The sequence below is a fragment of the Callithrix jacchus genome, chromosome 13 (genome assembly GCF_049354715.1).
Source record: "Callithrix jacchus isolate 240 chromosome 13, calJac240_pri, whole genome shotgun sequence".
NCBI classification, from domain to species: Eukaryota; Metazoa; Chordata; class Mammalia; order Primates; family Cebidae; genus Callithrix; species Callithrix jacchus.
The window spans coordinates 88,020,138-88,043,708 of NC_133514.1; the positions used below are offsets into that span (position 1 = coordinate 88,020,138).

Below are 23,571 nucleotides of genomic sequence, written 5' to 3' on the forward strand. Positions count from 1 at the left end.
CTCCAGCCCCCACCCATGAAGGGCGAGCATCCTGCTGAGTTCCTGTCGTGGCGGAACCTTCTGTATCTTTGTTCTCTCTCCGCCACGGCTTGTAAGTATTAGCCTGATGTTGTTTACTTCTTCTCCCAATCTCTCCAAGGAATATGATTCACACGTTTTCAGATTTATTTGAACAAAATGCAATAAATATGCTGCTTCAATTTTAACTGCTGGCCTGTAGCCAGGGTTTTTAATGAATCTGGCCTGTGCTACTGAAGTGTTCCAGGATCTCCAGGGCTCTGGGCACTGTGAGATTATACACACTGGTGCACACACACACACACACACACACACACACACACACACGGAGCTCTCACCCCACCCCCACCTCCCCACCTCCTATTCCCCAGAGGGGCCAGTGACTCACAGTCAACTGCAGGTTTTCCGAGCAGACTCTGGTAAAAATTAGCAGGAGCCTTTTATTGTTCAAGGAGAGGAAGGACTCCTCCATCTCCTTTCATGGCTGCGTGGAAGTGCCATCTTTAAATTTTCCCCCCTCCATTGGAATTGCTGTACCCACCTCTAAAAACTGCCATCATCAGCCTTTTTGTCTCTTTCTTTGTTTTCTTGCAAATGGTCACTAGACTGGACCCAGGCTGTGGGGACTTCCATATAAAAACAGCTGGCTATGGAGGCTTAATGTGGAGATAAAAGGACTCAGAATTGATTTTTACCACAACCACACAGCCAGTGCTCCAGGCTTTGGAGAGCTAGGAAAAAAACAGGGAGAGGGACCCAGGCCAAGGTGATCTGGGCACAACACACTTTCTCAGAAGGAGTGGAAGGAGGATGAACCTGGCTGACAGCAGACCTGAGGCACACAGCTCGAGACCCCACCCTGCAGTAAATGTGGCCAACATAGGGCAAAACTGTGGACTCTGCAAAATATGTCCCCTTGGGTGGCCCCAGCCTCTATCAGCAGGAAAATGATCATTAAGACCCCCTCCAGCTCTAAGAACCTGCAAGTCCGAAGTCCGGTGCCCATGGTGCACACTTAGCTGCATTATTGGTTGGCATCTGAGAAACCCCTCAAAAAGAAGGAACCGTTCAGGGAAGGGCAATTTTAGGGACTGGGATAGGGTTTTCCATTGGTGCCAGAGACAAAGAGGCAGCTGTAAAGATCCCATCTATCAAGGTTTTTGGCAAACGCTGCCTCATTACTAATGGACGCCACCACTAATTTTTTTTTTAAGTGCGAGCCATGGTCTGATCTTTTCCATTATGACCAGTGACTTTTATTGATGTCAGAAGCCCCTCTGTGTCCCTCCTGTCTTGGAATTACTTGCAAAAGCATATCACACATTGCTCTGCAGGAGTCTGCCCACCATACTCCATCCACACCTCATTCCCTAAATGGACCTTCACAATCATTAGCAAAATAAGCAAAGAAACTGCAAAGTCAGGAACCTGGGCAGGAAAATCACATGAAAGGCCTGGCTGCTCTCAGTGCATTAGGAAGAGGACCAGCCTGTAGAGATCTGGGTTGGGACAGTGTCACCAACAACGTAGTGTGACTTCTGGGAGCCTTGGTTTCCTCATCAGTGGAATGTTGGAATCCACTTAATGATCCTTTTTAGTCCTAATAGTCTGGTATTCTAACATCTGGGCTACAGACTTTGAGTGATTCTCCCTTACCACATCTGGCCCTCCATTTCAGAATTAAAGACACTCATGGTTAAACACTTGCTCTGTTTTTCACTTTCTTTAAATGGGAAATGGAATAATAAATAACCCTTATTTCTGCTGTGAATCCTCAAATCATAAAAATTGAATTCTCTTATTTATAATATTTATAGACTCGTAAAACAGTTTTTATGCAGACTGAGGAAAATTACCATCTTGTTTCCATTTCAAATGGTAGTGTTAGTTGTGTGGTTTTGTCTGTGTGGAGCTGTTCTTGTCTGTGCCCTTCACCAAACACTGTGTACTTCCATTAAACACATCTCTGTTGATCATGTGACCTCTCACTAGCCCTTTGCTGGGTGGATACTCTTGGAAACATAGGAGAAATATATGACATTGTCTCTTTCTTCAACTTACTAATTATCTTATTGGGAAGTCACGATTGTTATGTGTAATAGTAATCATGTTAATAACAGCATGCTAGTTAGGAGCCAGGTGGTACATTATGTACTGGATAGATTTTTACTTCATTTAAGCCTCACAACAAATTCCTTGAGATATCTCGTTTTATTCCCATTTTCAGACAAGGAATCTAAGGTTTCAGATAATTTTTCTGCTCAAAACGGAGTAGTGGTTAAAGATGTATCTGATTGATTCTGTGCATTTGAAATGCCATGCAGCTAAGTATTAAGCCGAACACAAGCAAAGTCTACAGAGCTGTGGTATAGGCTGGTGCTCTCTCTAAGGTCAAGGATGTGGAAGCTCTGAGTAAGGGAGGTTACCTGCTCTGATAGGAATGAGCTGGAAGGAACCTAGGACAATAGAGAGGAGGCACTGATCCAGAGGTGAGAAGGAGAGTGTAGACTCCTGATGAGAGATATTCAAAGAAACACTGGAAAACCATTGCCACCCCACAGTGTCTTCAGTGACAGACAAGCCTCTGGTGAGACCACTGGGGACAGGAAGCTTTCTCCTGCTCAAGCCTAGAACCCAGGAACTCTTTATGCTGGATGTCCTTCAAGCAAAATTTTGGCTTGACCAAAGGGCTGCCCTCAGATAACTGATTGTTTTAAAAATTGTGCTTTCAAAAACAAACACATTCCACATATTACATAACCAAGGCTGGAGAAAGTAATGTTTTACTGTCAGGTTTGTTAGTTGGGAAATGTAATAATTTCCAGGTTTGGGGAATACAGTCAGGGAATTTCTTTTTACTTCACAAATAAAAATTACATATATTTATCCTATACAACATGCTGTTTTGAAACATGTATCTATTGTGGAATGGCTAAATTGAGCTAATTAACATGCATTGACTCACATATTTATCACTTTTCTGTAAGTAATTTTTTCTAATCTCTTTAAAAGTCTGGCATTTGCTTCATTGGCAGTTCTTGACTATTTCGTTTGCTCTCCAAATCCTGATTTCAGCTTCCTTTCTACTCTTCAGGAAGCTTAATTCTCAGGTTCCTGTCAAACCTGACAGTTATTTTTTAGCTCTGAGTACATGGAGATTTTCCATAATTGTGGCCTAATTGCACATTCAGTCAGAATTACTATTTTTTAAACAGGTCTTGCAACTTCTTAATCCCACATTAGGCCATTACCTGCTTGAACCCAAGGCTAACTAAGAAGTAAGAAGCCATTTGTTGAGAAGAATTCTTTTCCTACACCTCTGCCTAAAGGACATGCATAAAAAACACCTCTCATTCTCTCTCCCTGTTTTTGGAGTCCACACACTAAATTATCAATTTGTATTTCCAGTGGCCATGGGAAAGGAAAACTGTTTAAGAAAAAGCACCTGCCATAGAGACTTGGGTTCAAATTACTGGTCACATTTAGTTGTGAGACCTCTGAATGCTTCTGAACATTGCAGCTTCATTTTCCATATATATAAAACACGGTTGGTATTATCTACCTCACAGGGTGTGGGAGCTTTAGATGTAAAGTTACTCATGCAATTATTTGATCTTCAACCATGGATGATTAGTTGGTCCTGAAATAACCAAATGGACTTTGTTAAAAAGTGGCTTTTCCTAAAGGCAACACTGGGGCATGTCCTTCTGAGTCATTTTTACTATGAGACACCCACACTTACATCATAGAAACACCCAGACAAGCCTAGACCTGACTGGGTTTCCCAGACCTTTCCATGCCCGAAAACTATTACTCTTTATTTGGTTTATCTAAAGAAAAAAATGAGATCTTTGTTGTCTTCTAAAAAATAGGAATATTTCCCAAATTTGCCTCTCAGATCTTCCCTTAAGGTTGCCAGGTGCATTTCCTACAGTTTAGGATCAGAGGAAACTCTTCTGTCTACCCAAAATGCAGAATCAGAAGGAATTAGAGACTAAATAAACTCAGGACAAAAAGAAGTCACATGCTCAAAGTCGCAGAGCTAAAGATAAGTGAGTCTGCAAATCCCATGTCCTGAATCTCTGTCCTCCCCCCATGCAGTTCTCTTTAATGATCAGAAACCGTGCACTGAACACCTGAAGTCACCCCTGTATGGAGATGCTCCTGTCCAACATGGTCTGCAAATGAATCACTGGGCCAGTATGCAGAACATTCCAGGCATCAGTGCAATGCGCTTTGTTCTCTATTGCATATCCATCCACAAATGTGGGGTGTTTGTGTATTGAACTCATCTCAGTGTTCAATCCTCTTGTTTCTATAGTGGTCAGAAATTCAATAAGTGTGGTTTGTCTTTAGTTAGAGTGATAATCATCACTGCCCTTTCTTGATTGTTATACCAATTCTTCCTCATCTTTATCTCATTTTGTAATGGCATGTTTACTAAGGTCTGCCAGACATCTTTCTTCAATATAGATGCTCAATCGATGTCTGTTGAACAAGTAAATAGATAAATGAATAAATATATTAACATCCCAACACATATCAATTCAGTGTATCTGATGTCAGCTTGCAAATTAAACAAGCCGTGAAATTTGAATTTAGTAAAACAATTTAGTTTGGGGTCTGTATGCCAACCGTCAACTATTTTGACTATTTTTAATCAGTTTTTAGAATACCACAGTTTAAATCTATGATGCATTTGCTTCTTTAGGAATTGACATTAATCCCGCAGCCTTGTCTAATGGCCTCCCCATCTCTGCTTTCCTGGTTAAACTGCCTGTAGGGTTTTTCTGTCTGCACATCTGTTCTCTTAGACCAATGAAATGTTCGCTTCCTGTCATTATTATTGAGTTGTTTCTCTTCTCTCCCCAAACCTCCCATTTTCCTTCCTGCGTTCAAAGCTTTTTCATAATTGGAGAATGAGCTTTAATAGGTGATTTTGTGCTGGGAATGAAGTCCTTCAAAACTATGTCAAATTCACAACTCATAAAGAGATAAAGAAAAATCAAAAACCCCAGAGCAAATATATAAAAATTCACATTTGCAGATCACATACACTGAGAGGGAGGGGCTTACTTTCTTGAAAACATGACTCTCTCTAAGCTCTCCTCTTCAGCTTTCTCTAAACATGAGCTGTCCTATGAATAAATTAAGATTTGGTTTGCAAAAAGAATTATTTGAGCATGAGTTTAGGTGTCCTCTGAGCAAAAGACATAACTTACTCATTAGTATATCCTTCATAGTGCCTAAAAAGAAACTTCTAATGCAGAATTTGTCCAATAAAGGTTGAGGACAAGAAAAGGAAACCAAAGGAAGGCAAATAGGAATTATGTGCAATAGAGCACACCAGTTAAACATGCTATATCAAAAGTTCAGTTTCTACCCTTGATTCAAAAGTGTCATAATCTCTTGGCCAATTTCTTGAAACCTACTAGGAGCAGATTTTGTCCCTTGTAATCCAAGTTGGACACACAGAGAACAAACCACCTCTTTTCCACCGCTGAGTGTTTGGGGATCTACATAGACGTCTTTCATGATTGCATGTGACCCACAACTCCAGGCACTATTTCTTGCCTGATTCCAAGCCCAGTCTTCTGTTATGCTTCACCTGGCCACCCCAGAAACCCATACGCTGGCCACATAAAAATTCTCTTTTCCCCAGACATGCGGTACTGTTGTATGCTTCATGCCTTTATGCTGGTTGGCCTTTCTTCCTGGAAAGTCTTTCATCTCCTTTTAGTGAACGCTTCCAAATAAGACCTGAGTGCAACCACCTTCTCAGTGATATCCTTCCTCCCTAACAGCGAAGTCACTTATTCTTCAGGTAGTCATGGCTTTGATACATGAGCCTGTGATCTTCCTCACCGAGTATTCACATTAGCATTTACAGGCCAGGCGCGGTGGTCCACACCTGTAATCCCAGCACTTCGGGAGGCCAAGGTGGGCAGACCACTTGAGATCAGGAGTTCAAGACCAGCCTGGCCAACATAGTAAAACCCCATCTCTATTAAAAATACAAAAAATTAGCCAGGCGCAGTAGTGGGTGCCTGTAATCATACCTACATGGGAGGCTGAGGCAGGAGAATCACTGGAACCCAGGAAGCAGAGGTTGCAGTGAGCCTAGATCGCACCACCGCACTCCAGTCTGGGCAGCAGAGCAAGACTCCATCTCAAAAACTAAAAATAAATAAATAAAATTAGCATTTACATGTTTGCCTCTGGCCCTTTGAAGATAGAAATGTATCTTTGTATTTTAGTAGCCTCACTCTTAAGCCTGGGAGATAGGTACTACTATTAATTCTATTATTGATGAGTAAACTGAAGCACAGAGAGGCTAAATAACTTAACCAGGCCTGAAGAACCAGGAGCTTGTAGAACTGTGATTTGAACACGGGGAATGTGGGCTCAGAGCTTATCCTCTTAACCACTATGAAATGCTGCTTTTTCATAAAAATTATCATAATGGTTACCTTGTTACTTTTACTGTGGTATCAATATTACCATAAATTCTGATTCTTAATCAACCAGATCAATTATTTATGTTTGTATCTGAGTTATATAGTAAATAAATTCCATTTCTAATGATTGTGCTAGAATATGCCAGTTCAAGTTACTTCCATAAATCTCTAGTGTGGTCCCAGGTACAATGGAAGGTAATATGGGTGATCTTTTTGGCTCAGGGGAGATTGTTATTTTTATTTAAATTTCTTGTTCTGGCATCTTGTTTCATCAACTAGATATTTGGCTACCCAAAGACTAGACTAGTTTCTTGTATTTTACAGTCCCCCAAAGGACATGGAGCTGCTGTGTTTACAGTAGGCACTGAAAGTTTTGCTGAATAAATTAACACATGCACAAAACTGCTTCCTTATACTCAACTACGAGCAGTTTATTGAGAATGTAGCATCAAATTGAGTATTTAGACATTGACAAAACCTGGCTTATTGGGGTCCCAGTGTTCAGAGAGTTCAAAGTTAGGATGGCAGAGATGGAGCAATTAGTTGGCCAGCCAGCTGTCATCCAAATTGCAAGCCCTTTAGTCAGGTATTTGGTAGCCTCCATCCTAAATACCTTTTACATATTCAAAGTTCTTCAGATTTATTCCTGGCTGGCCTGTTCTGAGCATATTCTCTGTGCCAGCCACTTTGCTAAGCATTTTATTGGCATTATCTCATTTAATCCCTATGATAGCCCTCTGAGGTAGGAGGTTTATTACACTTTACAAAAAATAAGGAAACTGAAGCTTTGAGAGGTTAAATCATTTAAACGAGATCAAATACCTAGTTAAGTGACAAAGCTGGGATTTAAACCAAGGACTGTCTGGCTCCAGGATCATGGCCTTCTCCACCAGCTGAAAACTCCTTTTCTCATAAGTGGCATATTTCCCCGTTACTCATTAATGTATTTGGATTTTGATTATTACACAGAATGCTTCTGTCTCCATGTCTTTGCTTTACTCTCCTCCTCCTAACCCCTCTCCCCTTTAAAATCAATATGAAAAAATTTCACAGGCTGTTTCTTATGTCTTGAGACAGGGATGCAGAATAAGAACTTCTGTACTTGGGATTTTATTTGGAAGGCTGAAAAATGGGAGTTTCAAAGACTGGAGCAAAGATGCCAATTCAGAATCAAAAAATACAATTTTTTATTTTAAACTAGCATCCTGTACTCACCTCTCTGGTCCCATGATACTGAATAATAGTGTGAGGCTGCTTTTCCTGAAATACTTCTTTTTTTAATGGCATTCTGCCCCCATAGCAGTCTGTGAAACTTTTAGAGGCATTAGTCTCTCTACCAGTTCCAAACATCCCCAGTGACAGTGTCCTCTCTTAGCTCAAGCCCCACCAAGGGCTCTTTGTCCACTTCTGCAAACTTCCCACTACTCTTCTCTGGATGACCTAAAGACCTCCTCGGATACAGTTACTATTAAAATCCTTCCCCTTTATATTAAATCGTCAGTCTTGCTACAGTGTGATGTCAGGTTGTCTATGAGATCTGCGCATCATGCAGTGGTTTGTACCAACACTGGCATCATCCAAATCAGACTTCCTTTGGACCACTTTGGGGCCAGGCAACACTGAAATTACCTTAGAGGAGGGTAGAAAGAAATGAACAGTATCCATTTCTTAAACAGGGGCTTGCAGAATCAACCAAGTAGAAAGAAATGTGGAGATGCATTTAACCTCATTAGTTTCAGTAGGACTGACTCTCTCCAATCCATCAGGGTTGAGCTACATTAGTGAAATGCAACTATTTCCAAATCTCATTTACATAATGGATGAGATGTGAAATGAGCCCAATGTGAGGGGAGCCGCCTGGAGGCACTAAAGTTTATCACAATATGTAAGAATTCTTTTAGATCATTGCATTAAATTTCCACTAACAAGATAACAAATTAATTGTCTGTATTACTATACTAGCCCAAAGTCTATTGAGTACAGAGTATCAGCCGAGGAAGGCAGCCGGGGTTCCATGGGCTGCAGATGCTCAGAGATGCTTAAAGGGAGGTGATGTATACTACCTTGGCTTTCTCCTGTCCCTTTAAGAAATCCCAGGCACCTCTGTAATCTGATGGTGGACTTCGGCTTTATTAGTGAGGTAAGCGAGGATGAGTAAATCAACTGTATCAGACAAGCCTCAGGACATCTAGAAATTGATCATTCTGCCGAAATAAGCACTCTGTGTTTATTAGCTGGGAGTTCATCACTATCGCTTCTCCTCATCCAATTCCTAAGAGATTTCAAAGCCATCATCATGGTATTAGCTCGTCTGACTGAACTACTAGAGATAAAGATTAGGAGATCTATCTAATGATGAGTCTGAGTTTCTCTGATTTTTTTCACTTCTATTGCAAAGAGGAGAGCTTTTCTAGCACACATTCTGTGTCTACATGTGCATGCCTACATACAATCACGATGTACTTGTATTCTACAAAAGGAATTCAAATAGTGAAATAATGTAGATGGTTTGAAGAAAAGACACCCAGTAAAGCACTTAAAGCAATGCAACTCTCTCATATCAAAAGACATGACTACTTAGCAAGGGGAATGTATGCTAAATTGATTTCTCAAGCCATAAGCAGTGGGTGATCTTTTGCTGAGAAAGATTAATTATATTCCATAACAATATTTATAATCCCAACATGGATACCTGGCCAAACTTCTACAGATATGTCCATAAAAGGTGAGGACATGTTGTACTAATCTTTCACAAGCCAGTAAATGTGCATTTATCTGTTTTTACATATATTTATGTGCACGCATGCACTAAGCTCCTAATACCAAGCTCTTTTTTCAGTGTGGCTTCTAAATAAGCAGTAATCAAAATGCAAATAAGGTGACCCAGTTAGCATTGAGATCTGTATTACCATGCAGATGTGCTCTGTGACTATGTGCTCTAGAGGTAAAAAGGAAGACACTACAAAAGATGCTTATATTAACTGGCATTGATTACTAAGCCTTTCACATTAGGAAGAATCTAGAGAAGAATCTTCTAGAGACAATGATCCTACAGCTGCCATTTTTGGCATGGTCTATTTCTAAGCCATCCTGTGAGTGTGGCATAACAAGCATGCACCAGGAGTAAAAGAAGACTAGTTTCTTGAAGTCCCAGAATATAACCCTTGAGGAGCAAGCCAGCATGCCAGCCTGAGATGATCCAAGGACATGACTAGTGTCAGAATCATGCCTCTGCCACCCTCTGTATGTGACATTTGGCACAGCAAGTCACATCCCCTTTCTGGGACTCAAATACCAGGAAGGACTGAACTAGCTTTCTTCCAAAGTTAACGTATCTTGATTTTACTTTACTGAAGCTCCAATGTATTCAGCAGTAGCCTGTAACATGCTTTATGTCCATTACTGTAGCAAATTCTTAACCTACCTGATTATCAAGGATATAACCTACATACTTGGTACATTGTACCACTGAATTGGTCTTAACTGCATGTATGCATTGGTTTTTCCCTTGTTAGTACCTTTTGCAACTCCCTTTGTTGTACTTTTCAGAGAATAGTTACCACCCTATTGTCTCTGCACTTTTAAAAGCATGACTGCAATTACATCAACATTTTGTTTGGTTCTGTCTATGCTTTGTCCTTCTGTAGTGTGTGTGTGTGCACGCCTGTGTGTACAAACCAACTTAGGCAAGAATTCTAACTGAGCTTAAAAATATCTATGAACTTTAAGCTGGGTTCTGTGTATACATGTGCTTCTCCCTCCCCCAGCACCACTGACCCTGGCAAGAATAGAGTCTGATGTTGGAGAGGCAGAAAAATTAAAACCTTTAACTTAAGATGTCTCCTCTTTACAATTTTGATGTCTAATACATCTCCATTCTAAATTATGTCATCGGGCACTTCTAGAAAACACTTCTTTAATCTTTCCACTGTAGAATCAAGAGAGAGTGACTTCTGCATCATCAGAATTTACTGCATAGAGTAAAATACTCTTTAATGTAAATATTTTAGTTTCTAGTGAAGAAAACTGTTATGTTCTCAGCCTATTTCTGCACTTCTTAATTAAGAAGGCAAGAACTAGCCAGACTGTATATAGTGGTTTCTCTGAATCTAGAAAGCTCAGAATCAGAAGAGTAATTTATTCTGACCAGGAGGAAAACAAAACAGAATGAGATTCCAAGTCTTGTCCAAGTTCATCTAACAGTCATGGGTAAGAGCTTGCAACAACCCAATGTCTCACAATTTCAATCTTTTATATTAGCAAATTATTTCTCTCTTATGTAAGTTATTAACAATAAATATTCATTGAATAATTTCTTTGAATCAGTCTTCTGATAACAAGATACAGAAAAAGAATATAAAGTCTCTGCTTTCTCAGGAATTAAAATCTTGTAGGGGACACACATAACTTTAACATACATAAGAAATAAGTTTAAAATCAGACAGTTTCTACTAAGTGTAGTGCTAAGAAATAATCATGGTTAATGCAATTGTTTACTATAACTAGGCACCAAAGGAAATGTTCTTACATGTATGTTAGTTTTCTCTTGCTGATATAACAAATTTCCAAAAACTTAGTGCTTTCAACAACACAAATGCATCATCTTTCAGTATTGGAGGTCAGAAGTGTGAAATGGGTCTCACTGAGCTAAAATCAAGATGAGCTCCATTTCTTTCTGGAAACTGTAGGGAAGAATCCATTTCCTTGTTTTCCAGCTTCTAGAGGCCATCTGCATTCCTTGACCATGGCTTTATTTCTCAATCTTCAGGGCCAGCAATATAGCATCTCTCTGACTCTGTTTCAATCATCGTATCTCTTTTTACTAATTCTTCTCTTCAGCCTTCTTTCATTTGAATGGGCTTTTGTGATTGCATTGTGACTATCTAGATAATTAAGAGTACTCACTCTATCTTAAGGTCAGCTGATTAGCAGCATTAATTTTTATTTACAGTCTTAATTTGTCTTTGTCATATTCACAGGTTCAATGAGTTTGGATGTGGACAGCATTGGTGGAGAAACATTATTTTCTGTTTACCCAATATGTAAACTCCTTTAATCCACACAGCAAACTCATTAACACATGAGAAAACTAAGGCATGGAAAGTTAATATAACTTTCTTAAGATCACACAGCTATTAAGGCCGGTATTCTCACTCCAGAGAATATATTCTTCACCTATTTGCTATATTTTATAGCATGTATACTCTATATACTTTAATGGAAATAAAGGAGTTTTAGAATAGAGGAATATGTGGGATGAAGTAATTAGCACAGTTTCCTAAAAAGTTTGAGCCTAGAAAGGTAGATGTGTGATCTCGTTGTCCATCTAACATTTGTAAGTACCTAATATCTACCAAGCTTGGTGCTGTGGAACAAAAAGGGAGTGAGACATGGTTCCTAACCTCAAAAATTTTTCAGTTGCCTAGAAAAATTGACAGAGAAGTAAACAAATAAGTATGAAACAGGAGGTATATTCTGTTACAGAAGTGTGTTCACGATGGTGAGACGACAGACAGGAAGGAGGCCTTAACTCTACCTGACAAGTAGATGTGGTTTTAATTTTTCCCAGATGCCTTTACAGGCAAAGCTCAGTATTTGTGTTTTTATAACTCATCCAAAGCACTCTTCTCACAGCTGCACAAAGAAATGTAATTTCTGCTTTTGCTCTGGTCATTTTCCAGCCCTGGCAGGCCCTCCTTCTGTTGTAGAATTCTACCCAATTTTTAAGATTGGGAATTTTGTACCACTGTGTATCTGCCTGAGTGGATGGTTGACTCCATTCAGAAGGACTCAAGTTCCTGAGGCCTGATGGTGCTTGTCACTTTCGGGTTCCTAATGAATGTTGAAATAATAAATGGATGAGCAGGAGGTCACTTCAGATTGCATTCAGATCTCATATGCCTCCTAATTTGTAAAGGACTCATTGGGCTTCCTTCATTGTTTGGCTTATCAATTTTGTAGGTGTTACTGTCTTACCCCACTCTCCACTTCTAAACCATCTCTGTGAAGGCAGAGTTCACAACTTCCAAGTTTTGCTAGTCAACTCACAAATAATTGTTAAATTCAAAATGATTTATTCTAAACTCACTGAATAGTATTCTGCCCAAGAGTAACTTTCATCTTAAAAGATGTAATTTATCCTTGAATGAAGGTGATGATGATAAATTTCCTCATTCATTCTTCATTCATCCTAGAATGAAGTAAAACTCATTTGACATAAAACTAATGTTGATAGGGTCACCACCTCTGATTAAACAGGTTGTTTGCTGTTCACAAGTGCCTGGCTTGAGGGGAATGGAGCCAAAATTCATCCTGTGCTCCTCTCCCCAAGCTATGAGCCTCTAGGATGCATGTGCATATAGAAACCTGTGTCCTTTTCTAATTTGCTCAAAGGTGCCCTCTCTTTGCTAAGCTCTGAGTTCATGGAGCTATATATTCACCTGGAGAATTTGTCTTTTTCTAAAGATGCCATATGAGTAGCAGCAGAGGTTTCTGTCTTCTGATGATTAAAAAAGTGCTTTAAGATCTTTCATTGCCCTTATAAAAAGCCACAGCTACCCTTATGCTACTCAAAAATTATTAAAATGTAAATCTTGAGAAAAAGGGACTTTAACTGTTTTGACCAGTGCCTTATCTCTGTTATGGTAGATGTTCAGTAATATTTGTTGAATTAATGAATAGGCCAGTTCAACAAAAATAAAATTTTTATTGACTTTGGCACAGAAAAATATTATTTCCCAAAATCTACAGGTATCTATTACTTGATTCACTTTCTGCTGTAATGTAGATTCCCCTTATTGCCATGAATGAAGTTCATTTGCAAACAAGAAAAAAGAACAATAGAAGAATCTGAATAGACAACCAATATATTAGCAAGGGAATTATTATTAAGTTTTCAAGAATAGTTTATTTCTTGTGAAAAATATCTCATTTACTGGTTTGCTCAAAAGTCTATTTGTTATAGAGAAAAAAGAACATTGAATTAAGTCAAGAGACATGGATTTCAGCATTGCTTCATCCACACATATGATATGTAAGCTCGGGCAAATCACTTGGTCTTCTGTGCCTTTATTTCCTTTTCTCAAATTAGGGGTTTCACCGTTTGCCTCTTGGCATCCACAGGGATGCTGCAAGGGACAAATAGCATAATGCATTTGAAAGCTCTTTGAAAGTTTAAAAACCACTGACTGCTCAATATAACTCCCAGTCTATGCCAAAACCTCCCTTCTGCAGTGTAAAGGGAGCCAGGAAGATGACTAAAGGGACCAGCCATCCCAGTGGTGTCAGTCTCTTCGACCATTGCAGCCTGGTCTTTGTCACCAGGAAATAGCTACATTTGCAAATCTTGGAATTAGAAAATTAATTAAAGTGTTCAACAAGCCTATATTAATCACATACTATCTGCCAGATATACTGTGCTCTGCAGCGGATGTTACAAAATAAATTACATATGGATCCCTTGATGATGACTCCATCAGCTCTTTTATTTTAAAGAAACTGTGCAGAATGAAGAACCAACAGGGAATGAGAGAATCTAGATCTTCCCACTCCTTACAGCTGTGTGATTTTAGATAGATCAGATAAACTCTTTGAACCCCTTGACTTTCTTATCTAGGAAATGGTAGCAACTAGTAGCCATCCCACAAAGGCTTTCTGTTTGCTTTTCTTCCTATAGAGAAATGATGTAAAGTAGATAACTAGCTGTATGAACCATAGAACAACATACAAATTCTCTAAGGTGAGGCTGGTTTTTATTACCCAAGGTCATAGAGCTCATTAAAGGAATCCTGGGAAAGTCAGCCACCATAGACCCTACTTTTCCTTCGTGAACTCTGTGACCTTGAGCAACCCAAGGAAGAGGTAACTGAGCAGCAACTACTACTTCGGAAGAAACAGAATCGAAATATTGAAGCTATTGACTCACCCTTAAGGCAGTAAACAATGCTTTGGTCTCTGACCTTTTCGCATCCTGGGGCAGTCAATAACCTGGCCGCTAGATGCAGCGCCTGCCACTGATTTTGATTTGGGAGTAGTTTAACCTTGAACTGAGCTCCAAGTAACCAAGGCAACAGGAAGTCAGCTTCTGCATCGAAGGAGAAGGAATCCATAAATCAAGTCCCTAATGCAAACACGGTGTGCAGGTAGAGGTTTGAGGGGATAAGTGGTCTATGAGAAATTACCTTTGAAAATGAGTGACTATTTCTACATAGGCTACAGCACAGTTTCAAAGACTTTAAAAAAAAATTATCAATAGAGGTCAACAGGTTATAGCAGAATGTTTTCCCTGTAGGTTTAACTTTTTTTATATTTCCTCCTGGCTGTGTCTTTTAATTAAGAACAGATGTTGGATTCACCAAGTTATTAGCATTGTTATTTTCCTCTTTAAAAACATACTGGCCTCCAAATAGGCAATCCTCAGTGTAATTTGTCTCATGTTGGGGTTTAGGGATGCTCTGAACACGCCTACCAACAGTGCTCTCCATACAGTCTGCTTTCTGAGTTTGAGACAGTGATCCCTTGTTAGAGCAAACCCATGCTATTACTAATTGTCTCCGTGTAAGCAGTGGTGCTATATCTCAATGGTCCCGTCATTACAGGGTTATTATATCTGGGTTTCTTTATCATCACCCTCTAGCATCAAAAATCTTTCTCCCATTGATAGAAGCCTGGTTCATGCTGGGAAGAAACTTTTCAAATGCCCCCCACCACTTTGCTTTTGCTCATCACAGAGTATTAGTAGCCACCTGGAATGAAGGGAAATGAAGAGACTTCCAGAGGCCAGCCTGCCCAATGCACTCTCCCAAGGACCCCCATCACTGTCTTCTGACACCTTTGCCCTCAGACAGATTTTGTGGATTAATAAGTGTTCATAGATTAGTCTTTGTTTAAAGTTTACATAATATTGTTTGTGTTATTTCTGGAGTTGTTTCCCTTATCCTTTCAAAATCCAAAAATGAGAAAAAGTCAGGGCTTTCTTTTTCTTTTTAAATTTGTTTTCAAAATCATTGGGTGGCAACTAGCAAGCAGTACTATAATCTAGAAAATTCTAGATTATCTAGGGTTTTCAACAGAGCTAATAGTGACCATCTAAATTATAGAGCATTTTAAGTATCATTTTATTTCTTTTAGTATATTCTGTAACATAAACACTTAAGGAGCAAAGTATACCCATGAGAGGTCTGATTGGATCAACTCTAATGAATTGATGTGGATGGAGACTAATTTGGATTGTGAGCATTTGCATAAAAATGGGTACAACTAAAGTGACTTGAATCAGTTTATTCCCAAGTGAAAGTTAAATATCTGACTGCTAATCCTGTTTATGGCCTTCATGCTCCAAGCATATCATAATTTGAACAAAGAATTCCCTTCCTAGCTTGTGTCCACAGGTACAAAGATGACATATTAGTGAGTTTTTCCAGAGGAGCTGCCATTCAATAGAAACCTGACAGCTTAGATATCCTGAGATGTTCTATGGAAACTCTGCTTCCATCCATTTGGTGGGAATGCCTTGGTGGTGCAGTGTACCAAAACGGGAAATTTTCATCAGACTTATGCCTGCTCTGCCCATTATCAGATTTTTTAGCAGCCAGTTGTGAAAACATATCAGTCATTCTGCCTCAGTGCCCATAGGCTTCTGGATATTTTCTAAACTGTGTTTATTTTCTTAAAGGAAAGAAAAATTTAATACGTTTGTGGTTTTTAAAAATATTAACAGTGAAGAAGGCTGAGAAGTAAAAAACACTTCCTCTTCCTCATCAGTCTCTGAGATCTCCTTCCTCAGAATAACCACTGCTACCTATTTGGATGTGTCTCTCTACAGATGATTTTGAATGCATTTTAAATATATGTCTATACCTAGCCCATGATGAGCACACCTGCATATTTTACAAATAAGGCATATTATACACTTTCTAGTTTCTTGATGGCTGTGCCTTGCAATCTGTCTGTCATAGAATTTGATGTTTGCCTATCTCCACCTTCAAAATGCTATGACATATAAAGTCCAAGAAAAGCGTAAGTGGCATTTTTGCTCATGGCATCACAACTGAGAGTTTCAGAGACTGGAATGGAGAATAAGAAGAAGGAAGGTGTTAAATGTCAGCATGACTGTATTCCGTAGGTAATTACAGATGCCTTATCCAGGTAAGATGCTGGGGCCTCTTCATCCTCAGGATGATATATGCTGTCAACAAACTGGGGTCATCATCAGGTATTAAAGTATGGCCAGGTGGACCAATATGATCCCTAGGTTTAGTATCTGGCTACCTGGAAACTTCCAGCCTTGACAATAAAAGCTGTATGAGTGAGTTCAGTTTTCCTTTAACCTTTTAGAAATGTGTTCTCTTCATCTGTAAAATTGAAAAAATTGTAATACCCACACTACATGCTTCACGGGGTTTCCACGAGGCCCAAGAGAAGCTGCTCTCACTATGGCATTGAGATAATGTTACTCTGGGAGGGGACTACATCATTCAGGTTAGTTGGGATAGAAAAAAATGAGTCAAGAACCAATATGATAAGGCCCAATTTGTTTTTGTTGCTGTCAAGTTATGTAGCCTACAGATGAAGAAACTCTGAATAGGTGGCTATCTGAAATGGATTCACATGCATATCCTCAGCCTCTGGGCTTACATTGGGTGAGTTAGAGAGCCTTGTTTTTGCATTGGTGGGGAAAGGTGCCCATACATTCTTAGTCATGTCAGGGAAAACAGCTGAGCCTTTGCTTGCTGGTTACAATTGGTTCTGAGGAAGCAGCAGGTCATAGTAATGACAGCAACAATAATAGGGATAAAAACAATGTTAGGCACTTTTATAGCATGGGCTATGCACTGGGCACTGCTGTAAGCTCTTTACATCGATTGACTTGTTGGATGATCACAACAGTCCCTACAAGGTACTATCATCACCACCCCATTTTTACAAGTAAAGAAGTTTAAAACTTGGAGAGATTAAGTAACTTGCTCTTCATCACAGAGTTGGAAAGTGGCAGAGCCTGTATTCAAGCTCAGGAAATGAGATTGCAGAATAGCTCTTACTGTTAGTTACACAGGAAATTTCCAAGCCCTTACAGGGGCACCTCCTGTCTACTCTGGCTTTTCAGCATCGTCATGACATGACATATGATGCCTGATATGAACCGGCAATCAAAGGCCCTCAGATCAGCTCTCCTTACCCTACAGGCTGATTACACACTAATCCCCAGAGTGCATCTCCCCCTCCAGTGTGCTGGCCTCATCTGGATCATGTTTACTCCCCACCCATGCCTTAGCCTATGCCCTTACTGAGAATGCCTTTCCCTCACCCTTGAAGCTTCTGTATAGCTTTTCCTCACTTGTTTCAGTACAGATCTCCACATCCTTAGAACGCCCCAAACACCTAGGATAAGTAACACACATGCCTACACAAACTTGTTGTCCAATATTTTCTTCTCATTCAGTCTTGTTTCTCCAGCTGGATAAGATGAGAAGTCTTACTAGGATGGGAGCCATGTCTCCTCCACTCTGAACTTGCCTTCATGCTCCACACAGCACCGCCTCTGTAAAGATGGGAATATACATCCTCAGAAGGCAAAAGGGCACCTGATGGATCATTCTGCTTCATGAGGCCTATGCTGTGACCCCACCTTTTCCACGCAGCCAACCTAGAATGGTGTCACTCCTAACCTCAGCCACAAAACCAAAACCGGTCATAGCTATTTTTTCTCTTTAAGCATTTTTAAATTTTATTCTTCTTGTACCAGAAGGAGGTGTTCAAATCATTTGACCATATCCTCAGATCATGTTCAGGTTATATGTTGTCTATCTTCCTGTTCCCTTAGAGTGACTGAAAGTTTTGGGGTTATTTTTTAGGAATGCCAAGTCCCCACTTAAAAGTGGACCAGACAGCAGTGCATAGTAAGAACGAAGGCTCTGTGCCCACCATGATGACCAGGAAGAAGCCAGCCGCAGTTGACAGTGTTACAATCCCACCAGCCCCCATGTTATCTCTCCTTGCTGCATCCACAGCGACGTCGGACGCAGGTGAGCGCTTTTCAGATGCTCTGGGTTCACTCCAGGCAAGACCAATGTGGACAAAGCCCACTGAGAATGTCCTGTTGAATACAGGTAAGAGTTCTCTGTTTTGCCAACCTCCCATACACTCTGAACACAGGAGCTGTTTCAACACTGGGTCTTTCAAGTGGGAGGAGATCTTAGAAAAGAAGATCTCCTGGGAATGTGGAGGGCAGTGTACTCTGGAAAGCTGTTCACTTTATTCTAATACTGGTCAGCTGAGTAGCAACTAAATGCTAACATGATTAATCACTCTTTATCAAGCCTTAGGAATTACTGATCTCTGCGTCAAGGGCCTCATATATGTTATTTCTTGCAACTCATAAAGTAAACACTTGTATTCTCATTTTCAGAAAAGGACGCTAAGAATAAAGATCCAAAGTGAGGATTCCAAAGCCCTTGTTCTCAACCCAGTGCGTTTCATTGCCTCCCATGCTTATGGGACTTGAAAGACAGTAATTACTGTTTCCTTGATGCATCAGTACCTTCTGCCCATGGATTCATGAAATTCTCAATAGTTCTCAGAGTCCTCGCTAGCAGAGGATAAAATATAAACTCCATATTTAGATATCTCAGGTTATCCACAGCCTGGCCCTTTCTACCTCTTTTCCCCACCGGGCCTCCCGCCAGCCCCTATGCCCACCTCCATTGTGTGAAGCTCATTCCTGCCCCCAGGAAGACAGGCCTTGGGTTTGGCTCAACACCTGAACTTGGAGACAGCCTTCCTCAATTCCTAATGACGTCCTACAAGTCCTTAAAACCCAGATAGACACAGCTCCTCTAGGATATCCAGAATCTCTACCATGCAGTTCCTAACATTTCATAGACTGCATTAAAAAAAGTGTTGATGATTTAACAGCTTCTCACATGTAACAAAATTGCACATACCTCAGAGGCAGAGACAACCATTTAGATTCTTGCTATCTTCCTGACACGTAGCAGGGCAATGTTGCATAGATATTTCTTGAATTAACATATTAATGTAAATGTGGCAAGCACATTGCAATATTTAGAAAGGCCTGTTATAGTTAGAAACCCAAGAAGAGACTCATTCTTAATATTTACTCCAAATTCCTTTTCTAATTTAGCAGTTTGCTTTAAGCAAAGAACTCAACTTGTCTACATACCTACCTCCTTCATGGAAATCACTGGTTATTAGAAAATGAGCCAGTTGGAATAAAAGAAAGGAACACTTGGAATGACACTTCCCCAGTTGAATTCAGCAAACTACTAGTAGGTGTTTTGTGATAAAGAACGTTTTCATGGAAAAGTAGATGTAGAAAAGCTGCTGCCTTACCCCTGGCGCCTTCCTGCAGGGCTTTTCAGGTCTTGCATTGACCAATGTGCATTGTGAGGTCCTAGGAGGAAGACACCGAATTACACAATTGTATCTAACCACACAACCCATTTTTCTGGAACTGTCTCCTAACTCTCCTGGAAATGGTGTTCTCTCCAGCCATTTGAAAATTCTTGCTCTGAAGGAATAGGGTCATCTCTCAGGTATTATAATGAGCCTTCATTTGGTGTGAAACAAAATGTTTTTGGTGGAATTGCCAGGTAAATGGTGCCGGTGAAGAGTACAGGAAGACAAAGGATTGAAAGTCACAGAGAAATGCAGAGCAAGTTACCACTGAGACTTGATGGATTAGTAGCACCTTGGTGGGAGGGTGTCTAAACAAAGGAAACAAGTTGGGCAGAGTCCTGGAAGTGGGAACTGGTGCCGCGGCTGACTTCAAGGAAGACATAATTTGGCTTAAGCAAAAGATTTAGGCTACGGTCTGCACCCACCCAGATAAGTGGGTATTCGACCTTGTTGATTAAGCACTGGAGACTTCCCTTTATGGATTGAGGAATTAAATTAGGCTTTGTGTTTCTGGCTTTGCTTGCCATGCACAGATATTTCTGTGAGGCCAAGGACAGGTGGTCCCCCATTTTGCTCCCCTGCGCTCTTTCCCTTCAATGTAAGATAATCTATTTTTGGGATCACGTGCTTCTATGGGCTTGCCTTCTCTAGTGCATCCAGTAAATAATTTACAAATATGCCAAATGGGCAGTAGAAACAGGTGGGTATTACACTTTTATACGTGCCTCCCTGGTAATCGGAGCTGAGTCCAGACTCCCCTGTTCCAGCATCTGAGAACGGGCTGTTTATTTTTGGCAGTACTTAAACGAGACCCTCATGAGAATTTTACACATTTAGTCCATATCCGGGTCTCTGGCTGCTGAGCTGGACTTTTGGGGGGAAATAGGCCAGATATCTGCCCCAGGTGCTGGAAGACAGACCTTCTTACGATTTCACTCCCGACAGATAGAAAGCTTCCCACAAACCTGGGAGAGCTAGAAAACACACAGGCTGGGCTTGTGGCCAATGCTCTGTTTTACACATGAAGAAACTGAGGCCTCTCGAGATTCAGAGATTTGCATGAGGTCATACAATTGGATTGGAACCCAAATTTCCCGATTTACAGTCTGGTTTCCAGTGGATTCCCACTTTTGTCATAGTCCCAACATGAGCAAAGGCAGATATTTTCCTCCATACATATGGACTCCTACTTCTTTTGGAGAACAGTGAATGAAACTCCTAATTCAATGAGGTAGATAGCTTTAGCCAAAGCCAAGCACATAGTGGATAGTGAATAGTTTCTGGATTCAATCTTATTTAATTAGGTGCATGTAATATACAGTAACATTTATATAGTGCAGTAATATATATTTCTGATGAAACAACTCACTTGACTTTTGTTTTCTTTAGAGCACCGGTTTTCATCTTTCACCATAAGTAAGGTAGAGTTACTTCTGGCTTTAGGCAGGAATCAGCTTGTTTTCTAATAGGTTATCATTTCTATAGAATGGTTTTGGAAACCCGGACAATTGCAGGGAGGAAAAAAAAAGGAAAGAAGAGTTAAACTAAGTGGCTTGTAAAGAAAATATAATTTAAGAAATCATGTCTTGAGATAATGTACTGAAGTAATTCAATTAATTAGAAATTTTATTTAGAAATAATGGATGCAGGTCAGAGGTAGTGGCTTACACCTGTAGTCCCAGCACTTTGGGAGGCCAAGGCTGTTGGATCACGTGAGGTCAGGAGTTCGAGACCAGCATGGCCAACATAGTGAAACCTCTACTAAAAATACAAAAATTAGCAGGTCATGGTGACACAGCCCTGTAATCCCAGCTACTTGGGAGGCTTAGGCAGGAGAATTGCTTGAACCTGGAAGGCAGAGGCTGCAGTGAGCCAAGATCACGCCCCTGAACTGCAGTCTAGGTGACAAAGCAAAACTCACGTCTCAAAAAAATTAAAAATTAAAAAAGAAGAGTGGATGCAAAAATACCTAGTACAGTTTCTGATCCATAATACATGCTCAGTAAATAATCACTGAGTGAAAGGAATGGTTGAGAGGCAGTAGCTGTGTGCTTTTACAGTGCTAAATATGCTGAGAGACATCTGAGAAAAACATAGTCTTGGAACTGCTTAACAAGTAAATGGAAAACATTTGACAGGCACTTTGTAGCCTCCTGGAAAATACTTGCCAAATAGTTCCTCAGTCTATAGTAAGAACAGTACTTTTTTCAAACAGGTGATCTTTGGTAAAAGTACAATAAAGGAACATTCCCACCTTATTTTATAAACATTACAATGTGGGAGAAAAAAATATGGGTCAAAGGTTTACAAATTAGTATTTTCTAGCCTGTGCATGCATTTGCTCCATGGGTTCCCCAAGTATTTTGTTTCAGGCAATTTTTTACCTTCTCAGAATCTCAGAGGCATACTGATTATGACATTATTGATTTGTAGAAGGGCACCGTCGAGGAGATGCAGGAGAGAGTGGTGAGCTGGGAACATGTCAGTTTGTGAGCTACTGGGAGGGAGGATGGCAGTGGCTGCTGTAGGTGCTCAAACAGATCAGCCTTGGTGATCAAACTGCTCAATAGCTATTGATGAGCTGCTGTTCCCTGGTGCAGCAAAGGAGGTCTGATTCAAGGGAGCACTGCATCATTATTGTGAGTAATTAGGGCTAATGCAATAAAAGCGCCACTAAAGTTTGCTCAAAGTGAGGCATAATTTGCAACAACTTCTATTACCCTAGCCCAATAATGATTTCATAATCATATCGGGTAATCCATACCTGAATAAGCCAGGCTGATTTTTCTGAGTTTCTAGATATTGAACTAACATCTCAAGAAGATCATGTAATGTATAGAGAATTTGAGATTTCATTGCAGTAACATGTTTTTTCCCCTTATGTCTAAGATGAGTCTATATTAATAAGCAGATTCCAAATGGTGGTAAGAATTCAGTAAAACATCAAGGAAACAAAATCTGTATGGTTTTGCACCTGAAAGACTAGACTAGCAATAATGGGAAAACAAGTATACCTACCCTTCTTGTTCTCTCTCATGCACGTGTCATGAGCGCGCACACACACACACACACACACACACTCACGACAGAGAGAGAAAGAAAGAAAGATACCCGTCAATATTCTCTCATCTTAAGTCCAAGGAGTAAAGAAAGCAAACATGTATCAGCCAAGCTATCATCAGATCTCAACTGCTCCAGGTGTAGCTCAGTTCGAGATAACAAGGAAGTACAGTGAGCCCTGCTCTTAGCTTCTGTTTTGTATCAAGGCTAATCCATTATTATCTCAACTATATCATCTACCATGTTTAAAATTACCAGAGCCCATGAAGAACTGAAAATACTTAAATTTCATAAGTCTATTGCATTTTTAGGCATTTTGTTTCTCATGGCAGAAACTAATATTAGGTAAATCATTCTGTTATTAGCCAAACCAGCAGTCCAAACAGAAGTGATACCTGTAGTCAAGATGCAAAACTTTAATCTTGAAAAATTAATTACCTTTACAAATAACAGTGGGAATTCTTAATACTAATGAAATCAGAATGAAATTCAATATGGTAGTAGCTGGAACAAAATGGTTGTGAAAATTGCTTTCGGCTCCCAAATTCTATGATACCTAAGTTTTCTCTTAGCCACCTGCCATCTGTGGGAAGAGGCCCAGAGTAATGAAATAATATCC

General features: G+C 40.0%; 1 protein-coding gene across 5 annotated transcripts in view; it reads left to right on the forward strand.

Moving 5' to 3' along the window:
* Positions 1–23,571, forward strand: part of SETBP1 (SET binding protein 1) — a 378,635-nt gene that overhangs the window by 330,585 nt on the left and 24,479 nt on the right. For 3 of the 5 annotated variants that reach the window (XM_017963440.4, XM_035270922.3, XM_035270923.3), the window contains exon 5: positions 18,329–18,499. In XM_017963440.4, the coding sequence (XP_017818929.3) occupies positions 18,329–18,499 (171 nt within the window). Of the gene's footprint in view, positions 1–18,328; positions 18,584–23,571 lie in introns of all 5 variants that reach the window. The other 2 variants (XM_035270919.3, XM_035270920.3) reach the window with 1 other exon arrangement.